We start from the raw sequence: 23,006 nt of genomic DNA, 5'->3' as shown, positions 1-23,006 counted from the left end.
TTACATTTAATGTGCACTTTATTGAAATTAGTTTGTAGGGTAAGAATACAAGCTGATTGTTGACTCGGTAACATTCATCGTTCATGATGGCCACTCTAATTGCACCAAGAAACAGGCTTTAACTCACTTACTCGCAGCTTAAGATCCAAACAAACTGTGGTTTGACAATGGTTACCTTTCAACTATGTGCATTTCTGGTAGAGCAACAAGTTTAAAAGTTCAATTAATAGCATCAGTCGTCTGCGTTAAACGAGATATAATGACATAGGGGGCTGAAAAAAAGAGTTTGTAGTTTGTGGTAACCAAAATTCGTATCATCCAGGAAGACTGCCGGAACCAACAGTTGGTTGATGTTAATTGAGTGTTCACCTTGGGCGAGTTCGTGATACTGAGGTTTTACTGTATTGTGCGCATATTTTTGTTTTGAAGATGTTTTTTCTGAAATGAAAGTAAGAATGTATCATACCTTTTCTGTACCCATTAATAAACATTCATATCGCCTTTTTCTGAACAGTCCGCTCCTTGGATGAATTGTCAACAGAGTGGCTTTGGGATCAGAGAGCCCCAGGTTAAAATTCCTACCTGACTGTGTCTGGAAAATTCCTTGAGCTCAGAGGCTGGGAAGTCAATTTATTGTATACAGTGCTACAGGATTTTCATCCCAATTACAGCAACATTCTTTGTTATACAAAGTGAAATTAAACCAAGCCTAACATAATTAAATCTAACCTAAACTTATATAATTAACCGTTGCTTCTTAGCTGGCTACTTTCCTGACGACTGGAAAATCGCTAACATCACTCCGGTTTTTAAAAGTGGAAAGAGGTCTGATGTCAGAAACTATCGTCCGATTTCTATATTTCCCACTCTGTCACTCATCTGTGAAAAGATTATCCACCAGAGTCTTCTTTCTTTCACACTTCCTTATATATCGTCCCAGCAGCATGGTTTTCTTCCTGGTAGCTCCTGCCTAACTAATCTGGCTGTTCTTCTCCATCGCGCAACATCTGCTCTTAACGCCGGTTCTCAACTGGAAGTGTGCTACATTGATATTGCAAAGGCTTTTGATACCGTAGACCATGCACTTCTTTCCTATAAACTCTCAGAACGTTTTAATATCCATGGTCGCTTCCTAACTCTCCTGCAGAGCTTCCTCAATACCAGAACTCAGCGTGTGGTTCTTGACGGGTTCAGTTCGACTTTTGTTATGGTACATTCTGGCGTCCCACAGGGCAGTGTCCTAGGTCCGCTTCTTTTTGTCTTATTTATTGATGATCTCATTAATTCTATATCCTCCGTTTCTTGTGAAATTCTACTATTTGCAGATGACTGTAAAATATTCAAACAAATCGATTCTTTATCAGACGTAAACTCCTTACAGAGTGGGCTTAATTCACTCTCTGAATGGTGCTCCACATGGCGTCTTAAGCCTAATCCTGCCAAGTGTTCCACTATTTCGATTACGCTTCGTAAATCCCCTATTCTCAGTAAATACTCCCTCCTCGGTAACCCGTTCCCAACTCTAACAGAACAAAATGACTTAGGAGTGATGTTTGAAGTAAATTGTTATTTGTCCCCCATATACAAAAGATAACCGCACGAGCAATATCACTTCTCGGTTTGTTGTATAAATTTTCTGACACCACCGATATCCATGCCCTCTGAGCCTACTATGTATCTTGCATCCTACCGATTATTGAATTCGCGTCTCCCATTTGGTCTACCTCTTCACCCACTAATCTGAATCATATTGACCACGTGCAGTCATTCTTCTGTGCCATTGTTAGAGCCAGAGTATCTGACTGTCAAAACTTGAGCAGTTATCAGATACTACACAAGTTAAACCTTCACCCGTTATCTAGTCGCAGGAAAGTAGCCGGCCTTAGATTCCTATATAGCACTGTTAACGGTTTATTTCGTTCTCCTGAACCTGCATCCTTTTCCTTACATGTTCCAACTCGCAAAACCAGGGTTAATCCGCCCCTTCATATTCCGTATTCCCGCCTCTGTCTCTTTCAAAGAAGTTTATTTATCCGCATACCAACTCTCCTTAACTCTATCTTCTGACAGGAACTTGGACGTTTTTTCTTCGTATGCCTCCTTTAATCAATTCTTCCCTAACTTAACCTAGTTCATTTTCTTCATATTCCTTTTTTCTCTTCTCATTGCTGTCCTCTCTTTTGTACATAATATAATATTTATTTTTCACTGTACTATACCATTACTTAAGTGTTATATCTGTATTTACATGTATCTTACTGTGCCTAGCTATAAGTTCTTCTCTTAGTTTTACGTTCAATCTTCAATTTTTCTCGTTTCTTTAGCCTTTATGTTTTGTTGTTATTTGTTGTGTCTCTACAGTTAGTTTGTTTCTTTTTAATTTTTTCCTCTATTTTTATCGTTAGATGTTTTTTTGTCATTGTTCTCCCACTCATTTTTTATGTTTGCCTTGTGCTACTCTATTGTAAATATGTTTTTCATTGCGGAACTCGGTAATTCGGCTTCTCGCTGTTTTGGTTTCCCAAATAAATAAATAAATAAAAAGTAATATATCCCGTTATTATGGTCTTGGGCTTAAAAACATTGTTCTGAAATAGAATACTGTATGTACTGTGTTGATTCATAATTGCCATCTGTCAAAGCTAACCATGAATTATTTTTAAAATATTGTCATATTTGTTCTGAAATCAAGAACATCATTTTTTTGAGATGCATTGTTATATAGTAGATAGTCTGTAAAGTGGTGAATTTTGATGGGCAGATGTTCTAACTTTTTTATTTAAAAATGATAAATTGTATCTTGAATTTGGGTGTGGCACATGGAAATTCAAGAGGGAAAGGAACTCAGGATTATCAATTCGAAAATTTATGATTTTATAAATGAAGTTTACTGCACCTTTCTGGCTTTGATCTTATGAAATCTTTAATTCTTAAATTAAGCAGAAGCTCACTGTATGAAACCAAATATGGATAATGAGATGTTTTAAAATATAAATATTTCAAGTATTTCTTCTGAACCCTTTCAAGTTGATACATATATTTTTTGCACCTAGGGCTCCATGCCACGCTTATGCATTTTAGTTTTGGCCTGACCAAGATGGTGTACAAATTATTACATGCTTTAATGTTTTTAAATGGCTTCACATTTCTGATCACAAATCCCAAAGTTCCGCATCCTTCAGTGGTGATTGTCTCAATACACATCTTAATTTACATATAACATATCACACTAACAACAAAAATCCACAAGAGAGAATATATCCACCCCACCGTAAAACTGGGCTTGATCCACATTAGTGCTGAACCCAGATAACTGGAGAATAGGTCAGGAAAAAATATCTTTCTTGAACAACAATCACCCATTAAAAAAAACAGCATCCAAATCATAGTAATTTTTCTTTCAGTAATGTATTAAGTGTCATTTAGAAGCATCCTATCCAACACTATATTGCTCTGGATATTAAATTTGTAGTTTGTTGTGTATTCTACATGTTCTCATTGATGAATGATAATATTTGACACACATATAAACTTATCATTATTCTGAGAAGCTTCTTATCATTAACTACACCCATAGTTACGAGATAAGATTAGACCAGTTTCTCAGAGTATTAATTGGCAGTATGCTGCCTGTAGCATGTTCTCTAAGCATGGATATTACTCAGTCTTCTAAACAAAAATCAACATGACAGTAGTGTATCAGAAACAGTCAGCATTGGCTACACAGCCAACAACTTTGATGGGAGTACCTGTAACAGCTGATCAGCAGATCTGGTTGTGTTTGTTGGTGCCAACTGTAGCTCACTTCATCATCTATGTTCTTGACCTTGCTTTCTGTATAGCAGTAATCCACTGTCATTACAAGGAGGGAAATTTCTTCTGGGCAGGTCTAAGCCTGTTTGTTTTGTATATCACACCATTCATCTTCTTCACATCCATCGTCTCCAAACCTGATGAGTGGGACGAGCAGCTGAAGCGATCCAGAGCTCCATACTGGTTCACAATACGACTCACCAACTTCCTGCTTTTCCCAGCATGGGGAATATACAGGTAACCTGCTTCTACAACCTTTACACTTAAAACGGGAGATTCAGAAGACTAGATTTTAATGTACAATTGTATGCATATTTGCCACTCTATCTTTTGTCATTCATTAAAAACCAGCCTTAAAACTGAGGCATACATACATTATATACATAATATTAGACTGTTATGCCTTTCAGCATTCAGTCTGCAAGCCTCTCTGAATTAACTAAGCACCTCTGCAATCTTCAATTTGCAACTAGCTTTGTGGTCTCACTTAATTCCACACCTCTTACCATTCCGCACCTGAGAGGTAAAAAGGGATATGTCAATTTTTAATGATTCTGAGTTAAGCAGTTGTTCTGTTACCATTCCCTGCAGAGTTAGTGTGACAAAGAAGTGGTAATCCAAAGTGCTTTTAAGAGGGAAAAGGCACATGTGGGACATCTTCATTTTGCCGGAAACTTAACAAAATGGACATTAGCCCTTTCGCTTCTCACGTATAGCATTACATCATTAAAAACCGAGTCTAACAATTGTCGCATCGGTCTCTCTCTACTTCTCTTAGCATCTACTTCCATTGTTCTTCTAGGTAACATATCCTTCTCCATCCACCTCACACAACTCCCATCAATGAAGCTGGTTTTTATATACTCCATCCATCAAGTTTAGTCCTAATTTAGCATTCAACTCCCCATTTTGAGCACCCTATTGTTCCCACCTGTTTGTAGCTGCAATCATTCTCACTACTTCCATGTCTGTTACTTTCAACTTATGAATACGTCATCCTGACCACCCATATTTCACTCCCATGCAACAAAACCAGTCTGAAAACAAACTGACATAGATGGTTTTGAATGGGAACTTGCTTCTTCCTTACACATTTCAGTTGGTCGCAACTGCCAGCTTTGCAGCACTTTGGTTCAATGTCACATAGTATACCACCATTCTGAGAGAATGGACACCCAAAATACTTGACATGATCCACCTGATCCCATTTCATATTTCCTCCCTGGCATTCACTCTTTTGGTATCTTCCCAACTGACATCACTTTAGTCTTGGAAATGTTAATTTTTCTGCACATAATTGAATAGAATAATAATTCGAACACTTATTTAGTTTATGTCACTGGTTTTGTGGGCAGCTGATAACTTAAGGCACTTGACTTCTGTACCCAAGGTTGTAGTATCAAATACCAGTATAATCAGTTAGCATTTGAACCAAAATTTTACATGAGAAGTATGTTTCAGTAGATTTACTAGCTCGTTCACAGTAAGATTTTTGTCACTTTGGCATCTTTTAAGGCCACCATCAATAATAATGAATGAATGGTCAGGCCTACTTAGGACCAGATTTGATTTCCCTTCCCTCCCCTTAATAGTATACCACCATTCTGAGAGAATGCACACCCGAAATACTTGACATGATACATCTGATCCCATTTCACATTTCCTTCTTGGCATTCAGTCCTTTGGTATCTTCCCAACTGACATCACTTTAGTCTTGAAAATGCAGAGCAGGATGTTTCCAAGTCTTCATTGTCGCCATCATCACCAACACTGTCATCATTTACACCATCACTATCACTCGATCCACTGTAAACACTGCCTTAAGTGTCACAAAGTTTTATTACAAAGTTATCAACTACATCTTCCAAATAACAGTCTTCTACGTGTTGCACTTCATGACAGGAAGTAGCTCAGTGGGCTTTTGTAAGTTTTCATTCATGCGTTGGCTTATCTGTTGTCTTTGTTTAGCAGAGAACTTGCCCTTCTCCATTTCTTGAGTGTTTACTCTAGCAATCACTCATTTCTGGATGCCGTTTCTGCATGTCGTCCTGTCATGTGTACTGCCAGGTTGCTCTAAGTCTTCCCTCATTCTGTCAATACCCATGGTTCTGGCAGAGTTTCTCGTAGTATATCAATTATAAATTATATTATTATTATTTGATACAGCCATTTATGGGCTTGAAAACACAACAGCCTTCCATTCCTTCTTCAAGGTGTCTTTCCTTGCCTTTTCCTTTCCTACCAGAGATCCTTCAGCCTCCAATTTCTTTTTATCCATCTCCTGCAGAAATCTTCCGATGTACTATGGGCATGTTGCGAGATGGCCGGGCAAGTGCTTAGATGGGGGGACAGGAGCTCCTGACAGTACACTACCAGTCAGTACTAAAAACATTGATCATTTCAGTGCAGAGGGAAAATGCAGAGCATGATGTTTCCATGTCTTCACTGTTGCCATCATCACCAACGCTGTCAGCATTTTCACCATCACTATCACAATCGCTTCACCCACTGTCAACACTGCCTTCAGTGTCACAAAGATTCATTACAAAGTTATCAACTACATCTTACAAGATGCCATCTTTTTGCACTAAAAGTCTTCTACTTGTTGCACTTCATGACAGGAAGTAGCACAGTGGGCTTCTGTAATAGTCGCTATTCCTTCATACACTAATGTCTGCAGTCATGTTAGGGACATATCATCTGTATACTGTGTGATTTAACAGTCCTTTACTTTACGCCACTTCTCATATTGTTGCCGCAGGGCATGACATGTCGAATCAGGTAGTCGTAACATCTCCCTTTTTAAGAATCTCTGAATGGGCAGTTTGTCAATTACTACAATTCAAGGCTGAGAAGTACCTTCTCCTTGATCCACGTCTCAAAATTTTTCAAATTAATTTGACTGTGATAATCACCGGTAGTGGTACCCATCTTGTAAACCAGCTGGCAGCATTCTATAAAACCAGGCGACCCTCCAATATGTACAGTTATAACTCTGTCGGAAGCCATTATATTTGTTAATACCTACATAACATCAGTATGCTGCCAGCATTTCCTGAAGATCAAATATGCACTTGCCAATTTTTGCCTAGATATAATATTGGCATACTTTCCTGTCTGAATTTTCTAATTTTCTGTAGGCATGAACACCTCCAATTTACAATATTCTTTCTCTATATCAATTTTTACCATCCATCTAAACCATAACTCCTTCAATATCTGGCTTAACGTTGACGTCTTTCACTTGAAAGCAATTAGTCTTTCTAATACAGGAAGGAGTTTCTTACAGGTAAGCAATACCTTCTGCCACAAATAAAAGTTTTCATCTTTCATCACCTGACAATCAAAGTCATCTATTTTGTTTTCAAGGACTCAGGTCATGGCCATTTCTCGCCCAGCATGGACAAGATACCACCCTTGTCGCTAAGTTTGTCTCTTATACACAGTATTGTTCACTCTGAAACATAACAGTACTTCACAATAATGTTTGCCCTTTTGAAGTCCTGGTGCACTCATTGTAGGGTTAGTTACAGGCACAGAGAGACATTTACTCTGAGCTTCATCATCACATATCTTTATAATTCCTGCATTAAATTTCTAGCCTCACTGTGAATTGTTTTACCCCTTGGTCTCTTTGCCGCCATATTATATACCTATGTATACTTAGTTTGCTATGGCCTATAGTAAGTACTAGAAACTATAACTGAAATTAAAAACTTCAACAAAGTATGACCTATTAGATTACTCTCTATAACACACTGAAAATGTCAGTGTTGTGCACATGCTCAACCCTGTCCCTCTCCCCACCCAACTGTTCGTCCGGCCATCTCTTCGCGCGTTCATAATAATACCTGCCCGTTTTAAGTCCTGGTGCACTTCCTGAAGCCAAGAAGATTGTGATTTCCACTTCTAATAATAATAATATTTCCCATGCCAATCTCACAATCCTCATTTATCCTTATCGATCGTGAGCCTGCTCTTCAGAGTTATAAATTTGGAGGATCCAGCATACCTTGTTGATCTCCTTCTTCCAGGTGTTTCGGGCTCTTCCTGAAGGTCTTTTTCCATTAAGAGATCCCTTGTATAGATCTACTGGTACTCTGTTATCCTGCATCCTCAGTACACATCCAGCCCAGCACATTCTGTTGGATTCTATCACACCCATTATAGTGTGTTGTTGAGAGAGGGTATAAATCTCATAATTAGATCTTTTTTGCCAGCTTTGAGAGATAGGATTAAACCATGGGGCAAATAATTTTCTATAAAATTCATTCTCAAAGACTTGGAACTGCTGCTGCTCTTTCTTGGTTATACTCCATACCTCAGAACCATACAGAAGTACTGGTTGAATTATTGTATTCTTGATAATCATGTTTGCATTGCTTGTTAAAAGCTTGGAGCCTAATATAGGGCTCGTAGAGTAAAATGCCTTATTTGTATTCTTAATTCTAGCTTGGTGTTCCTGTTGCCTTCGGTTTTGCTCATCGATTAAAACACCAAGGAATTTAAACTGCTCTACTCTTTTAAATATATATTTTCTAATCTTCAAAGGCAATCTGTCAACCTCCTCATGATTCTATCTTTGTACAACCATGTAATGTGCCTTTTTATCACTTACCTGTAAGCCAATTTTTACTGTCATTTCCTCTAGTTCCACACATACCAGAGCCATCATATCAAGAGGTATTACAAAGTATTATACGTTTAAAAAACAATAAAGCTTCAGGTAGTGACAACATTCCTGCTGAGCATATTAAATTTGCCTGGTATGAAAATGGGAAACTATGGAAAACCATCTTCAGGGCTGCTGAGAGTGGGGTTCGAACCCACTATCTCCCGGATGCGAGCTCACAGCTGAGCGCCCCTAAGCGCACGGCCAACTCGCCTGGTAAATCCTTTTTTGTGTTGACAATTCCATACATCTTGCAGATGTTCCTGTGAGGGACCCACCTGGAACATAATTTATGGAACTGTAGGTCATTTGTGATGATTGCTTGACAGCTCCCATAACTGATTCTGACTTGTTTTGCAATTTCTGATACTCTCGCCCATCGATCATTGTCAATAATGTCTTTAACGGCACAAATGTTTTTGTCTCCAACGCTGGTCCAAGGATGGTGATGGTGTTGCTGATTTTCCACATGTTCTCATCCTTCCTTGAACTTTTTATGCCAATCAAACACACGCATCTTTGACAATGTTTAATCATCAAACTGTGCAGTCAATCTCTGGCAAATTTCCACCACTGCAACTCCTTCACAAGCAAGAAATTTTATAATTATGCACTGCACAGTGGAGGGGTGCACTTGATGCTCCGACATTGTGAGCATTACTGACAAACTGGTGGAAAATATCTAACAGCCCGCTCTCCCCACTCATAATGGTCCCGCCTAAGCATAGCAGAAGCGCGGAGCCAGTCCTATCTTCTCACAGCTTCTGCTTCTTTAATATCTATAATCTTTAACTGCCATAAATCTGACAAATCAAAGTTGCAGTTGTTGGTTAATGTGTTCATCAGATTATTTGGACTTTTTCCTGGTATCTGAATCATCCAGCCTAATCTTGTTTCAACAGCAACCAGATTTTCATCTAATGACCCAGTTAGAAGGGATCCTGAAATGTCAGCTCCTACCTGTAATCCTATGTCAGGTGGATTCTTCCCTGTGAGAGACAAACTGATGCATTTCTCAATGATCTCTCAACACTTTGAACACAACCACAAATTTTTGCCTGATCTGAAACACTTACAGAGCCAGGAAATTTAACATTTAAACTTCTTAAAATTACATCATCATAGATACTGTGTCGGTTTTGACTGGTTTCAATCCCCCCCAAAAAAGACCGTGGCTCAACACCTTTTTTCTATTTTTTTACCAGTTGTTTTACGTCGCGCCAACACAGATAGGTCTTATGGCGATGATGGGACGGGATAGGGCTAGGAGTGGGAAGGAAGAGGCTGTGGCCTTAATTAAGGTACAGCCCCAGCATTTGCCTGGTGCAAAAATGGAAAGTCACGGGAAACCATCATCAGGGCTGCCGACAGTGGGGTTCGAACCCACTATCTCCCGAATACTGGATACTGGCCAGACTTAAACGACTGCATCTATCGAGCTTGGTCAACACCTCCCTCCCAGATAGTTTTATACTGTATTCAGTTCCTTTACAACATCTGTAGAAATATAGGATCTTTGTGGTCCACTGTCAAAAAGCACATGCAGTACACTACTTTCACTACCTTCTAACTCTTAGACTGCATAGGTAAATCTGGACACATTACTATTACACAACCCTTAAAACATATAAGACACTAGCAAGATACCCGTGCTTTGCTACGGTTTAAAACTGAAAGTTGTTATTCAAAGTTTTACATTTTGGAGAGTTCACTGTCAGCTGAGCCTGTAAAATACGCCCTCAGTTCATACATCAAATGGTTTGGGGAGAATAATTGTTTATTTTCAGATCTAACATTCATTTGAACACCGTACAGAAGAATTTGAATGTTTTTAACCCTATCTTATTTAAGATCTAGAATGTAAAAGCGACCAACCTGTGAAGTTTTAATTTTGTATGTCGAACAGAAATGGAGGAATGAATGCTTTTTTTAGGGGTGAATGTTTTTAAATATTTATTAACATCTAGGATATACAAGACCACCCTTCATATAAAATTTTAAGTTTGTGTCTGAAACAGTTTTGGAAGAATGGATGAAGAGTGGTGTTGAGAGTCAACCACTATCTAAGACCTTAGAGGAGAAATATTTTCAAGTATACGATATTTTACACCTAGGGCATAAAAGAAGAACTTCTCGTATAATTACAACTTTGTACATCAAGCAGTTTCGGAAGGATGAATAATTTTGCTTATGACCGAGCTCGATAGCTGCAGTCGCTTAAGTGCGGCCAGTATCCAGTATTCAGGAGATATTAGATTCGAACCCCACTGTCGGCAGCCCTAAAAATGGTTTTCCGTGGTTTCCCATTTTCACAACAGGCAAATGCTGGGGCTGTACCTTAATTAAGGCCACGGCCGCTTCCTTCCCACTCCTAGCCCTTTCCTGTCCCATCGTCGCCGTAAGACCTATCTGTGTCGGTGCGACGTAAAACAACTAGCAAAAAAAAAAAAAAAAAAATTGCTTATGGAGCTAACAACATTCAACACTTTTGAGTGGAACGTTAGAAAAGATTTCTTATTTCACACCTAGGATTTACAATATATACCGCTATTTGGAATTTTGTCTTCATACCTTAAACCATTTCAGAGGAAGGAATGAATATGTTTGTTTTCAAATCTTCACCCCCATTTAACCTTCTGAGCAGTTAAATTTGTTTCAAACTTTCTGTTATTTAACACCTAGGATATCAATTGAAATTTTAACTTCGTAATTCAAACGGTTTCATACAAATACAGTACATAATTTGTCATCATTCCTCACCCCCCGCAGCAGTCAAAACCCTTTAGGGATGTATTGTTTTAAGTCCATTTCTTATCTGTATCCACATAAAATGAATTTGACTCCATTCACAACCCCCTTAAGCTAATTCCCTCCCCCTCCCCAAAAACGTATTTCTTTACTTTTAAAGGAGATTCCAAATACCAATTTTCACGTCCGTAGCATCTTTAGTTTTTGAGATATAAGTATCCTCATACAAAGAATTCAACTCATTTTTCAATTCATTCATCCCCACTTAAGTGGATTTTCCAAAAACAAAAAATATGTGTTCCTTTACTTTTAAAGAAGATTCCAAATACAAATTTTCATGTCTGTAACATCTTCAGTTTTTGAGATAAAAATATCCTCAAAAAGACTTCAACCCCTTTTTCAGTGCTCTTTACAACCCTGCCTTAAGCAGTTTTTCCAAAAACAAAAGAATATGTGTTTATTTTTAAAGGAGATTCCAAATACCAATTTTCATGTCTGGAACATCTTCAGGTTTTAAGATCAGTATCTTAACAAAATTATTCAACTCCTTTTTTCAGTCTCAAACTGCAAAATTATTCAACATTACTGAGCGAATGTGGGGAAGTTAACTCATGTAGGAAATGAACTCATACATGCATGTTAGTTAGTGACAGAATTGTGCCTAAGCCAACTAAGAGACAATACAACTTTGTTGAAGTCTAGAGCAATTCGATATGTAGATTATAGTTATAGCGCAGAACATCTGGTATATCACTCCTTTGCTGTTTTGGGAGACGTCTTTACTCCATACTAAGCTTCTAACATTTTTTTGGAATGTTCAGCTTTCTACAAGAACAAGTTACGCAGAGTGTGCTTATTAAGGTTTAAAACAAAAGTAACATTAATAGATGATAAGGAGTTGTTCTTGTTTCCAGTTATTCACATTTAGTTGAGATTGTTGGCATATTGCACCACATCAGATTACCTTTAATCGCAAGGCAATTAAGAAACTACAGTTCAAAAAAATAAATAAATCTCAATTTACAATCTGTCTATCCTTCATTCCTTAAAAACTCTGTGGTAGCGAATTAAAAGTACATCTTTGTGATGCTAAGCAAGTTAGCCTGGTTCAATAAATTATTTAAATTATATATAGTGACTTTCTTTTATCATTTTGTGTGACTGTCTCAATTATTCTGTTTTATGCTTCTGAATTTATATATGCAACTATCGCAACATAAGAAACTCCAACAAAATCCATCATACAATTACTCAACTCATACAAATATGACATCAATTCACTGACAACTGTACTGTAGCTTTTGTGCTCAGGTACCTTGATAGATAGATTTTAAAAAAAAAATGTGGTAATAAGAGAAATGCTTGCAGGTATGCAAAACAGTTCTTCTGGGCAGTCGAAGCACTAACTCACAATGGTGATGAAAGAGAAGAAGCTCTGATAATGGCAACCAAGACAAGCCGCACAGAATTAATGCTGTTTCTACATGCTTTCCTCAACTGTGCTCCACAGAGTCTTCTTCAGCTGACTATACTCTTTGTTGAGATCGACAACAATGTAGAGACAGGTGAGAGATAAGACTACAGTGAGTAATGAAGGTTAATAGGCATTAGTTTAAATTTTACTGATTAACTCTCATACCAAACCAAACCAAACCCCATGGCACCACAGCCCTTGAAGGGCCTTGGCCTACCAAGTGACCGCTGCTAGCCCGAAGGCCTGCAGATTACGAGGTGTCGCGTGGTCAGCACGACGAATCCTCTCGGTCGTTATTCTTGGCTTTCTAGACCGGGATTAACTCTCATACTGAATAATATTCAATTACTTCTGTCCTGTTCTCAGGAGAAAGAAATTTATCATCCTCACCATTATAATTTTCCCATCCCACTTATTCGGGTATGGTTCATGTGCGGTCTTAATTTCAGTCTGTCCGTGTAGCACTCCTCTCTTGGGACTGCATCCCAGCAGATCCCTCCAGATGTTAGTTTTTAGAGCTTTTTTTTTTCCCCCTAGTTCTTCCAACAGGTCTGTTTCCAATGTTTTAAAATACTTCCTCCTTCCATGTGTCCATAAACCCAAAATCCAAAAAGTAAGGCAACGAATGACTTAATTCAATGTTTTTCTCTTATTCTGTTATTCCTCATTTTGTCTATCCTAGATTAGTTTGAAACACACTTTAACGAGACTTCAATTTTTCCACGGGAAGTATCATCTCTTGACAGTCTACACGATTCTAATCAGGATACAGTATTATAAGAATAAAGCATGTTCAAAGCAGAAGTTATTTTGATCTCAGAGGTATCTGTTCCTCTAGAAAAAAAGCTACTGAACTTGATAACAGGAATGAGCAGATTTTGTTTAATGTAGTTATTGAATTCAGACTGTTCACTATTTTTGCTTGTGATAATACATCCAAGATGTCTGAATTGGTCAACTGTTTCCTTCCAGCAAAATATGTATTCATTTGTCCTGCTAATAGATGGACATTGTAGAAATGTATGTATGTATGTATGTATGTATGTATGTATGTATGTATGACCAACCCTAGTTCCATATCTCTCCATGGAGTTGGGTATGAAGAGAGAGGAATCATCGTAGCAAGTTTTTACGACCGGATGCTCTTCCTAATGTAAACCTAATCAGAGGAGTTAATGAGATGATATATGATAGTGGGAAGGGAGAGAGTGAAACATCGTGCCAGCACATAGCCTACTCCTGATGAATAGCACCAACGCGTCTGCTCAAGGCTTAACATTCCCATCTGACGGACTAATTACCATCAACAGCGTCATACGCCCTCACTCCATACGAATGCAAAGAGGTTTGGAAATGAATGCAGACTTTTAGCACACAATCTAGTGATTAGAAATTGTATTCCACCACCTCTCCTACCATGCTGGCCAACATTATGACGGTCAAAATTTTTCGACCAACAGGACATGAACCGGCAAACCATGGTATCAGACCATATAGACTTGATCATGGCCACCAGGTGGGCTACCGTAGAAATGGATGTGCTTATTTTTAATTCATATGCCTTTAGATGATCCATCTTGGACCTCCATCTCAGTGCATCTCCAGGAAACTAAATCACCCACAAAAGCAAATGATCTAGGGTCTATGATGATGTTTTGCTTCACATCCTCTGCTAGATTAACTGTGATCAGTCCAAGAATAGTTCATTTTCCTTCCTCCTATTCTCTTCAAAAGATTTTTATTTTTTATTCTTTTTTACAATTTGCTTTACGTTGCACCAACACAGACAGATCTGCTGGCAACAATGGGATAGGAACGGGCTAGGAGTGAGAAGGAAGTGGACATGGCCTTTATTAAGATACAGCTCCAGCCTTTGCCTGATGTGAAAATGGGAAACCACAGAAAGCCATCTTCAGGGCTGCCGACAGTGGGGTTCGAACCTACTGTCTCCTGAATGCAAGCTCATAGCTGTACGACCCTTAACACATGACCAACCTGCTTGGTTCTTCAAAAGAACAGAACTGCTTGTAGTTTTGCATAACTGTCAAATTCGTGATCATAACTCCAGGACCTCCAGTTTTAGTTTAAATTCAAATGACAGGACGTGTCTCTCATTTTAAAATTCCACATGTATTGGGATTCGAAGAGTGGCTGCCTTGGTGAGAAGCCAGGGACAATACTACTTGTCTGTCATGCCCTCTTATTCTTTTCACTCACAGTCTCTGATCAATGCATCTCTGGTGTGATTAGTATTTCTTATCTTGTATGGGATCTGCCTTGTCAATACCTAAACATACAATTACAAATTGTTGTCTACATTAATTTTAAGAGTATATGTTTCAAGAACTTTAATTTTCATCAGCTCACAAATTCTAAGACATCTTAACATAAAAATGCACAATCACGAAATATAATTTAAACAAAATCTAAAAACTAAGCTTCATAAACTCAATAAATCACGAATTAGATGAATGGCGTACAATGATCTTATATGAAGTTATAATAGTTGTACAGTCCTATATTTGATTATGTCACAAATCAAAATTTTAAAAAGCCATAGGCAGCTCTGTTCACAAATATTAATTCAATGTGATGAACATCAGAAAGGTTCTATTGGTTATCTATATTCCATTTGTGTTTGGCTTGATGCAGTCACAAAGATGCACACAAAATGCTGATAGTTGTGTACCCTAATTTTATTTACAAACTTCATACATTTATCACACACACACACACACACACACACACACACACACACACACACACACACACACACACACACACACACACACAAAACCACCATTTTGAACAGCTGCCTATCATGAAGAATAAGAAGAAGACTGCACAAGATGCATGTCAACTACCAACTCAACAAAACAAATTCACATACTTGACTTCAACAACATGGCTAATACGACTTCCACACAAATCATCAAAACAACTCCAACTAACCAATAACGCAACTCCACCATCAAGACCGCCTTCTTACATATATTGCCTGGCCAGGCTTCTAGAAAAATATGACGCAACATGTGTTGTATGTATGTTGGGTATTCAGCCCGAAGACTGGTTTGATCCTCTGCAGCTCTGCCAACAGTTGTCATAAATAGCCTAGGCATCACTGAAGAGGCATACTAGGGAAATGAGGAGTGAGGTAGTTTCCCGTTGCTTTCCTCACCGAGCCAGCAGTTGCTATTACATATCAGTCTGCCAAGCCCACTGAAATGTATGCATCAACCAACCCCATTCATAACAGGGACTGGCTGCATAAGAAATGGTGTTACTAGCATCACTCATACCTCAGTCACTTTCATATTGCCAAATCCAAGGATGAGACAGACAGGTCAATGAAAGTAACAAATTTGATATAGCCCATACCAGAAGACAATATCTTCTCATAAATTCTATAGTGCCCAATAGCATAGTTCCTATTTAACAAAGGTTCTACATAGTTCTCGTCATCCATGGCGTTGTTCTGGATATTACGGTGTATTGCACAATATTGTAGTGGATTATACATCATATATACAGGTAATAATAAATTATATACTATTAATTATGTGTTCTTACATTAACTAAACTCATATTAATATATAAACAGCACGTTTCATGACACAACCTCACAAATAATACGATCGTCCGTACACGACTGTGTAAGTAATAATAATAATAATAATAATAATAATAATAATAATAATAATAATAATAATAATAATAATAATAAGCTAAGCTAAAGCTTCTAAAGCATGATGGTAAAACAAAGACATGAAATTAATACCCCAGGTGGCAACTTTTCAAAGAAATCCACCGTCGCCGACAAGCGACGCATGCATCCCGTTCAGATTCTGGTGGGGATGCAACATCATGCTAAAGACGAGTTGGAGCGTCTTGGAAATCCTGAACAGTCACGAAAGCTGAAACCCATATCTAAGACTTTTGTTTTGGCAACGTTCAACATAAAGAGTCTAATACAAACTGGTAAGATAAAACAGCTGACCAATGCCCTCAATGAAAATAAAATCACAGTAATGGCTCTGCAAGAAACTCACTTCACCGACGAAGATACATTTGAGTCTGAAGGGTATCGGTTCTTCAAGAGCAGATCCCATAAGAGTAATGAAAAACACCCCTATCTTCGGTATAGCTTTTGCTGTCAACACAGAATCCTTACGTCAGTCTCAAATTTTGAAGTTGTTAATGATAGGTTATGCCTATTATCCCTGCATTGTGCAAAAAAAAACATACGCTAGTCAATGCACATGCTCCAACTAATGAACAAAACAAAAAAGACCTAGAAGGCACAGATAGATTCTGGAACGTCCTGGATGCCAGATTAGCGAAAATCCCGGAACACCACGTCTAGATCCTAATGGGTGATTTTAATGCACAGGCAGGACGTGAACGTAAACACAGGAAAATTGTTGGGCTCTACCCAGCACACAAAAGAAAAAACAAGAATGGAGAACACCTCGTTGAACTATGTGATAACCACAACCTCCAAATGATGTCAACACACTTTCGTCACTTACCAAGAAAACAGATGACGTGGAGATGCCCAAACAAAATGGGAGAATTCCAAATAAACCATGTTGCTATATCTCGAAGATACAGTCCGTAAATCATGAACGTTACCGTAAAAAAGGGAATAAACATAGACTCAGATCACTACGTATCAGTAATCAAGTTTCGGCCAATCCCTCTCAACAAAAATAAGAACGAACCTACCACAATTCGCTTTGACACAAAAAAGCTCAGAGAAAGAGAGAATGAATTCAAAGAACTTTCCCAACCAGTAAAAATCGATAACTGTGAGAAGACCTTAGGGGATCGCCTGAATGCCTGGAAAAAGTATTACACCTCGAAAAAAGAAGAAGATTGGAAGATGTACAAAACGCAACAAGCACAAACAGCAAAAATAATACGCAGTGAGAAATGCAAGTATGAAAAGGAACTACTGGACAAGATTGAGCAAGACTTTCATAGAGGTGAGAGACCCGTGAATACTTCAGAAATTTTAAAAAGGTGCAACATCAAATGAAGAAAACTGCAAAATCTTAGCTAAGTATTTTAACGATCTTCTAAACTGTGAAAACCAGCCAACCGCATCAAAAACAAACAAACCAGCAAGCCAAAACCTGCCACCTTCTCCATCAAATCGCGATGAAATCAAACGCCATATAAAGAGACTGAAAAATAACAAGACTCCTGGTGAAGAATCCATGATTGCGGAACTGTGGAAACATGCCCCGGAAGCAACCGACATCCTACACCAAACCATTATAGATACATGGGAAAGAGAACAACTACCAGAGGACTGGAAGCTAGCCTTGATCCATCCTTTACACAAGAAAGGAAATATAAAAGATGTGAACAATTACTGTGGAATTTCTCTTCTGTCAGTAGCCTACAAGATCCTGTCACTATCCATCCTTGAAAGACTAGAACAGCAAGTTGAACACAAACTCGGGGAATACCAAGCAGGTTTTTGTCAAGGCCGATCAAGTGCAGAACAAATACTTAACCTAAAAAGCATAATAAGATACCATATGCTGAGAGGTCAAACCTATGTGTCTACATTTGTAGACTTCAGGAAAGCATACGACTCCATCAACTGTGATGTGTTGCTTAATATCCTTGCAGAAATGGGAGTCAATGAGAAACCGCTGGCGATAATAAAGCAACACTAACTTATACCAAATCCAAAGTAAAATTCCAAGGATGTCTCTCTGAACCCTTTGAGATCAAGACAGGTGTTCGACAGGGATATGGGCTGTCACCTCTTTTGTTCAACTGCATACTTGAGAAGGTAACACAGGAGTGGTGAAAGACGTTAAAAGAAAGAACTTTACAAACCCGTAAGGATTGGGACAAAGAAAAATGGAGTGGAAATAGATTGCTTAGCGTTCACTGATGATATAGCTCTTATGACAGAAGAATGTGTTCAATGTGTTGAAGGAAGTAGTAGAACGAACAGGTTTACAAATTTCCTTTCAAAAGACAGAAGTAATGTCAAATATCAAAGATGATACGGCACAACTAAACACCAAATATGGAACGATAAACCATGTTAATAAATTTAAATACCTTGGGGAATGGATCAGCAAAATGGACTTAGAGGCCATAGCAGCAAGAATCAAGAAAATAAAGTCACTTTCCAAACCACCCACAACATATACAACAAAAAGTGCTTTTTCCCTGAACACAAAAATTTGTCACTACAACACTGTCATAAAACCAATATCGCTGTATGCATCTGAATGCCTCATCCTGTCCGATTGACCAGTCTAAAGCATTTGATAGGGTGGATCATGGGAGACTACTGGCAAAAATGAGTGCAGTTGGACTAGACAAAAGAGTGACTGAATGAGTTGCTATATTTCTAGAAAATAGATCTCAGAGAATTAGAGTAGGCAAAGCTTTATCTGAACCTGTAATAATTAAAAGGGGAATTCCTCAAGGCAGTATTATTGGACCTTTATATTTTCTTATATAAATGATATGAATAAACAAGTGGAATCAGAGGTAAGGCTTTCTGCAGACGATGTTATTCTGTATAGAGTAATAAATAAATTACAAGATTGTGAGCAACTGCAATGTTGTGAGATGGACAGCAGGCAATGGTGTGTTGATAAACAGGGTTAAAAGTCAGGATGTGAGATTCACAAATAGGAAAAGTCCTCTCAGTTTTAATTACTGCATTGACGGGGTGAAAGTTCCATTTGGGGATCATTGTAAGTATCTAGGTGTTAATATAAGGAAAGATCTTCATTGGAGTAATCACAAAAATGGGATTGTATATAAAGGGTACAGATCTCTGCACATGGTTATGAGGGTGTTTAGGGGTTGTAGTAAGGATGTAAAGGAGAGGGCATTTAAGTCTCTGGTAAGACCCCAACTAGAGAATGGTTCCAGTGTATGGGATCCTCACCAGGATTACCTGATTCAAGAACTGGAAAAAATCCAAAGAAAAGCAGCTGGATTTGTTCTGGGCGATTTCCGACAAAAGAGTAGCGTTACAAAAGTGTTGCAAAGTTTGGGCTGGGAAGAACTGGGAGAAAGAAGAAGAGCTGCTCGACTAAGTGGTGTGTTATTACAAGTGATGAAAATCATTTTTCGTCCGTATTGAAAGTTTCATAAACTGTATATAGGATAATATTTTTTTGTTTATTTCCACCTATTCAATACATTACAAGATGTTGGCATTTACTTTAAAACATTATTCAGATGAGACATGTTTCGCCTCCTACTGTGAGGCATCCTCAGTCATTATCAAAAACCTTATTATTTTACCAGGCATCTGGTTAAAGATATTCAAAAATGTGTTTGATGATTATAAGAGAGGTAAGATTTACGTTTGTTATAAACATGTTCATGAAGTAACTAAAAATCTAATATATTGATAAAAACATATGTAGTTCTTTGTTGAATAGGACTTGTTTGATTGTACTATAGTAAAAGAAGGTGGCTTGAAGCCGTAGTCATTAATAGATGTCTAATACATAGTGGAAAATATATGGTAAAAAGATATAAGTCAAAATATAAAGCTTAGTATAAAAAATATGAAGGAAAAACATTCCAATTGCTTGACAAAAGTTACTTGACGTTGGCATGCATTTGTCCGTGATATTTATTGGTCAACAGTTCGTAGGTTATTTTAAATTTATTCGGCAAGATTGCGTTGACAAGAAGTTAGGCCAACTATAAACATCTGGTGAACTTCTTGTCAATGCAATCTTGCCGAATAAATTTAAAATAACCTACGAACTGTTGACCAATAAATATCACGGACAAATGCATGCCAACGTCAAGTAGCTTTTGTCAAGCAATTGGAACGTTTTTCCTTCATATTTTTTATACTAAGCTTTATATTTTGACTTATATCTTTTTACCATATATTAGCAGTTATTGACCTATACTTTAAACTTTGACTACGGCTTTAAGCCATCAACTGTCACTTATAGTCACATGACGCCTTCATTTTTAAATGTACTGCTTATGAATCTACCAGTTTTTATGTATCAATTGATTGTATTATATATTCTCATTGAACTGATTTCATATGCCTTCCACTATGTATTAGACTTCTATTAATGACTACGGCTTTAAGCCGTACAATCATACGACGTCCTAATCAACAAAGAACTACATATGTGTTTATCATTTTATTAGATCTTTAGTTATTTCATTGAACATCTTATATGTACTACCTATGAATCCACTAGTTTTTAGTATCAATTGAATGTAATGTATATTCTCATAGAACTGATATTTTATGCCTTCCACTATGTATTAGACATCTATTAATGATTACGGCTTCAAGCCACCTTCTTTTACTATAGTACAATCAAACAAGTCCTATTCAACAAAGAACTACATATGTTTTTATCAATATATTAGATTTTTAGTTACTTCATGAACGTGTTTATAACAAACGTAAATCTTACCTCTCTTATAATCATCAAACACATTTTTTAATATCTTTAACCAGATGCCTGGTAAAATAATAAGGTTTTTGATAATGACTGAGGATGCCTCACAGTAGGAGGCGAAACATGTCTCATCTGAATAATGTTTTAAAGTAAATGCCAACATCTTGTAATGTATTGAATAGGTGGAAATAAACAAAAAAATATTATCCTATATACAGTTTAAGTGGTGTGTTCCGAGCTGGCAGCGGAGAGATGGCGTGGAATGACAACAGTAGACGAATAAGTTTGAGTGGTGTCTTTAAAAATGGGAAAGATCACAATATGAAGATAAAGTTGGAATTCAAGAGGACAAATTGGGGCAAATATTCATTTATAGGAAGGGGAGTTAGGGATTGGAATAACTTACCAAGGGAGATGTTCAATAAATTTCCAATTTCTTTGAAATCATTTAAGAAAAGAAGAGGAATACAACAGATAGAAAATCTGATACCTGTGCGACTGCCCTAAATGCAGATCAGTATTGATTGATTGATTGTTTGGCCATCTTGATAGATCTTCAGTCTTCATGCAAGAGGTGTAGGATAAGAGGAAAGTTAGGTAAATACAGGAAAATGGAAGAAACATAAAGATGACATAAACGCCCTCTCGTGTTCATTCTATTGTGTGTTCAGGTAAATACAGTAAAAGGGAAGAAACATAACAAAGATAAATACACTGGCAGAAAAAAATATCCAAACACCAGGAAGGGGTTGTGCTTGATTAACGAACGTTGGTAGACGTGTTTATATATCTCAAAGATGACAATTCAAATTTCCCACAAATCGCATTAGAGTGGCGCTAGTAATGGCCCCATGACATCGCACATCAGGTTTGCTTTAAATACGGGCTGTACTGTGTGAGAGCATTAGTTACCTGTGAAATTGGACGAAGTGACTGCGAGTGGGTCAAGAATGCCTTTACGACGACAAAGAGGCCAGTATCGACAGCTCACTGTGGTTGAACGAGGGCTATTGCAGAACGACTTGGCAGGAATGCCTCCACTGTGCTTGCGTGCTAGCAGCAGTAGTCATGAGAAGGTACGCTCGCAAGAAGACCAGGCTCTGGACGTCCCCATGGCAGCACCAAGAGGAAGGACCGTCGTATTTGTCGTATGGCTGTGACGCAGCGAAGTGTTTGAAATCGGTTACTTGAAGGACAGCTCCGAGCCAGACGCCCTACGGTGTGCATTCCACTTACCCCAAACCACTGCCTTCTGCGACTTCAGTGGTGTCAAGCGAGATCACATTGAGGGATGGAGTGGAGATCCGCTGTGTTTTCCAATGCAAGCCGGTTCTACCATGGTCCCAGTGATGGCCATGTATTGGTTAGAAAGAAGCCAAGTGAGCGCCCACATTTCATCTGTCTACGACATTGAGACACTAGACCTACAACGGGAGTTCTGGTCTGAAAAGCAATTTCCTATGACAAGAGGAGGATTCTTGTGGTTATCCCAAGCACCCTGACTGCAAATGTGTATGTCCATCTGGTGATTCAACCTGTTGTGCTGCCATTCATGACAGCATTCCCGGGGGTGTTTTCCAACAGGATAACGCACGCCCCCATGCCGCTGTTGTAACCCAACATGCTCTACAGAGTGTCGACATGTTGTCCCAGCCTGCTCGATCACCCGATCTGTCCCCAATCAAGCACGTATGCCACATCATTGAACGACAACAAAATCCACCTTCACGTAGCATCATTGGAGAACGACATCATCCACAACCGGCATTAACCGTCCATGTATTGACCAACCAAATGCAACAGGCATGGAACTCCATCTCGCAAGCTGACATCCAGTTACCTCGACAAATTTACTGCCAAAATTTTTGTA

The 23,006-nt window shown here is 38.2% G+C and overlaps 2 protein-coding genes across 7 annotated transcripts in view; one reads left to right on the top strand and one right to left on the bottom strand.

Annotated features, from left to right (window-relative positions):
• LOC136877246 (calpain-5) overlaps positions 1 to 23,006 on the bottom strand; it is a 244,232-nt gene that overhangs the window by 117,406 nt on the left and 103,820 nt on the right. The window lies entirely within an intron of this gene.
• The window catches only part of LOC136877247 (uncharacterized), a 31,597-nt gene continuing 11,535 nt past the window's right edge, over positions 2,945 to 23,006 (top strand). For 2 of the 3 annotated variants that reach the window (XM_067151110.2, XM_067151108.2), the window contains exons 1-2: positions 2,945 to 4,050; positions 12,602 to 12,798. In XM_067151110.2, the coding sequence (XP_067007211.1) occupies positions 3,686 to 4,050; positions 12,602 to 12,798 (562 nt within the window). In that variant the 5' untranslated portion in view covers positions 2,945 to 3,685. The remainder of the gene's footprint in view (positions 4,051 to 12,601; positions 12,799 to 23,006) is intronic. The other variant, XM_067151111.1, reaches the window with a different exon arrangement.

This window comes from Anabrus simplex, chromosome 7 (genome assembly GCF_040414725.1).
Source record: "Anabrus simplex isolate iqAnaSimp1 chromosome 7, ASM4041472v1, whole genome shotgun sequence".
Taxonomy (NCBI): domain Eukaryota; kingdom Metazoa; phylum Arthropoda; class Insecta; order Orthoptera; family Tettigoniidae; genus Anabrus; species Anabrus simplex.
The sequence above is the reverse complement of the archived record's forward strand: the minus strand, read 5'-3'. Positions and strand labels throughout refer to the sequence as shown.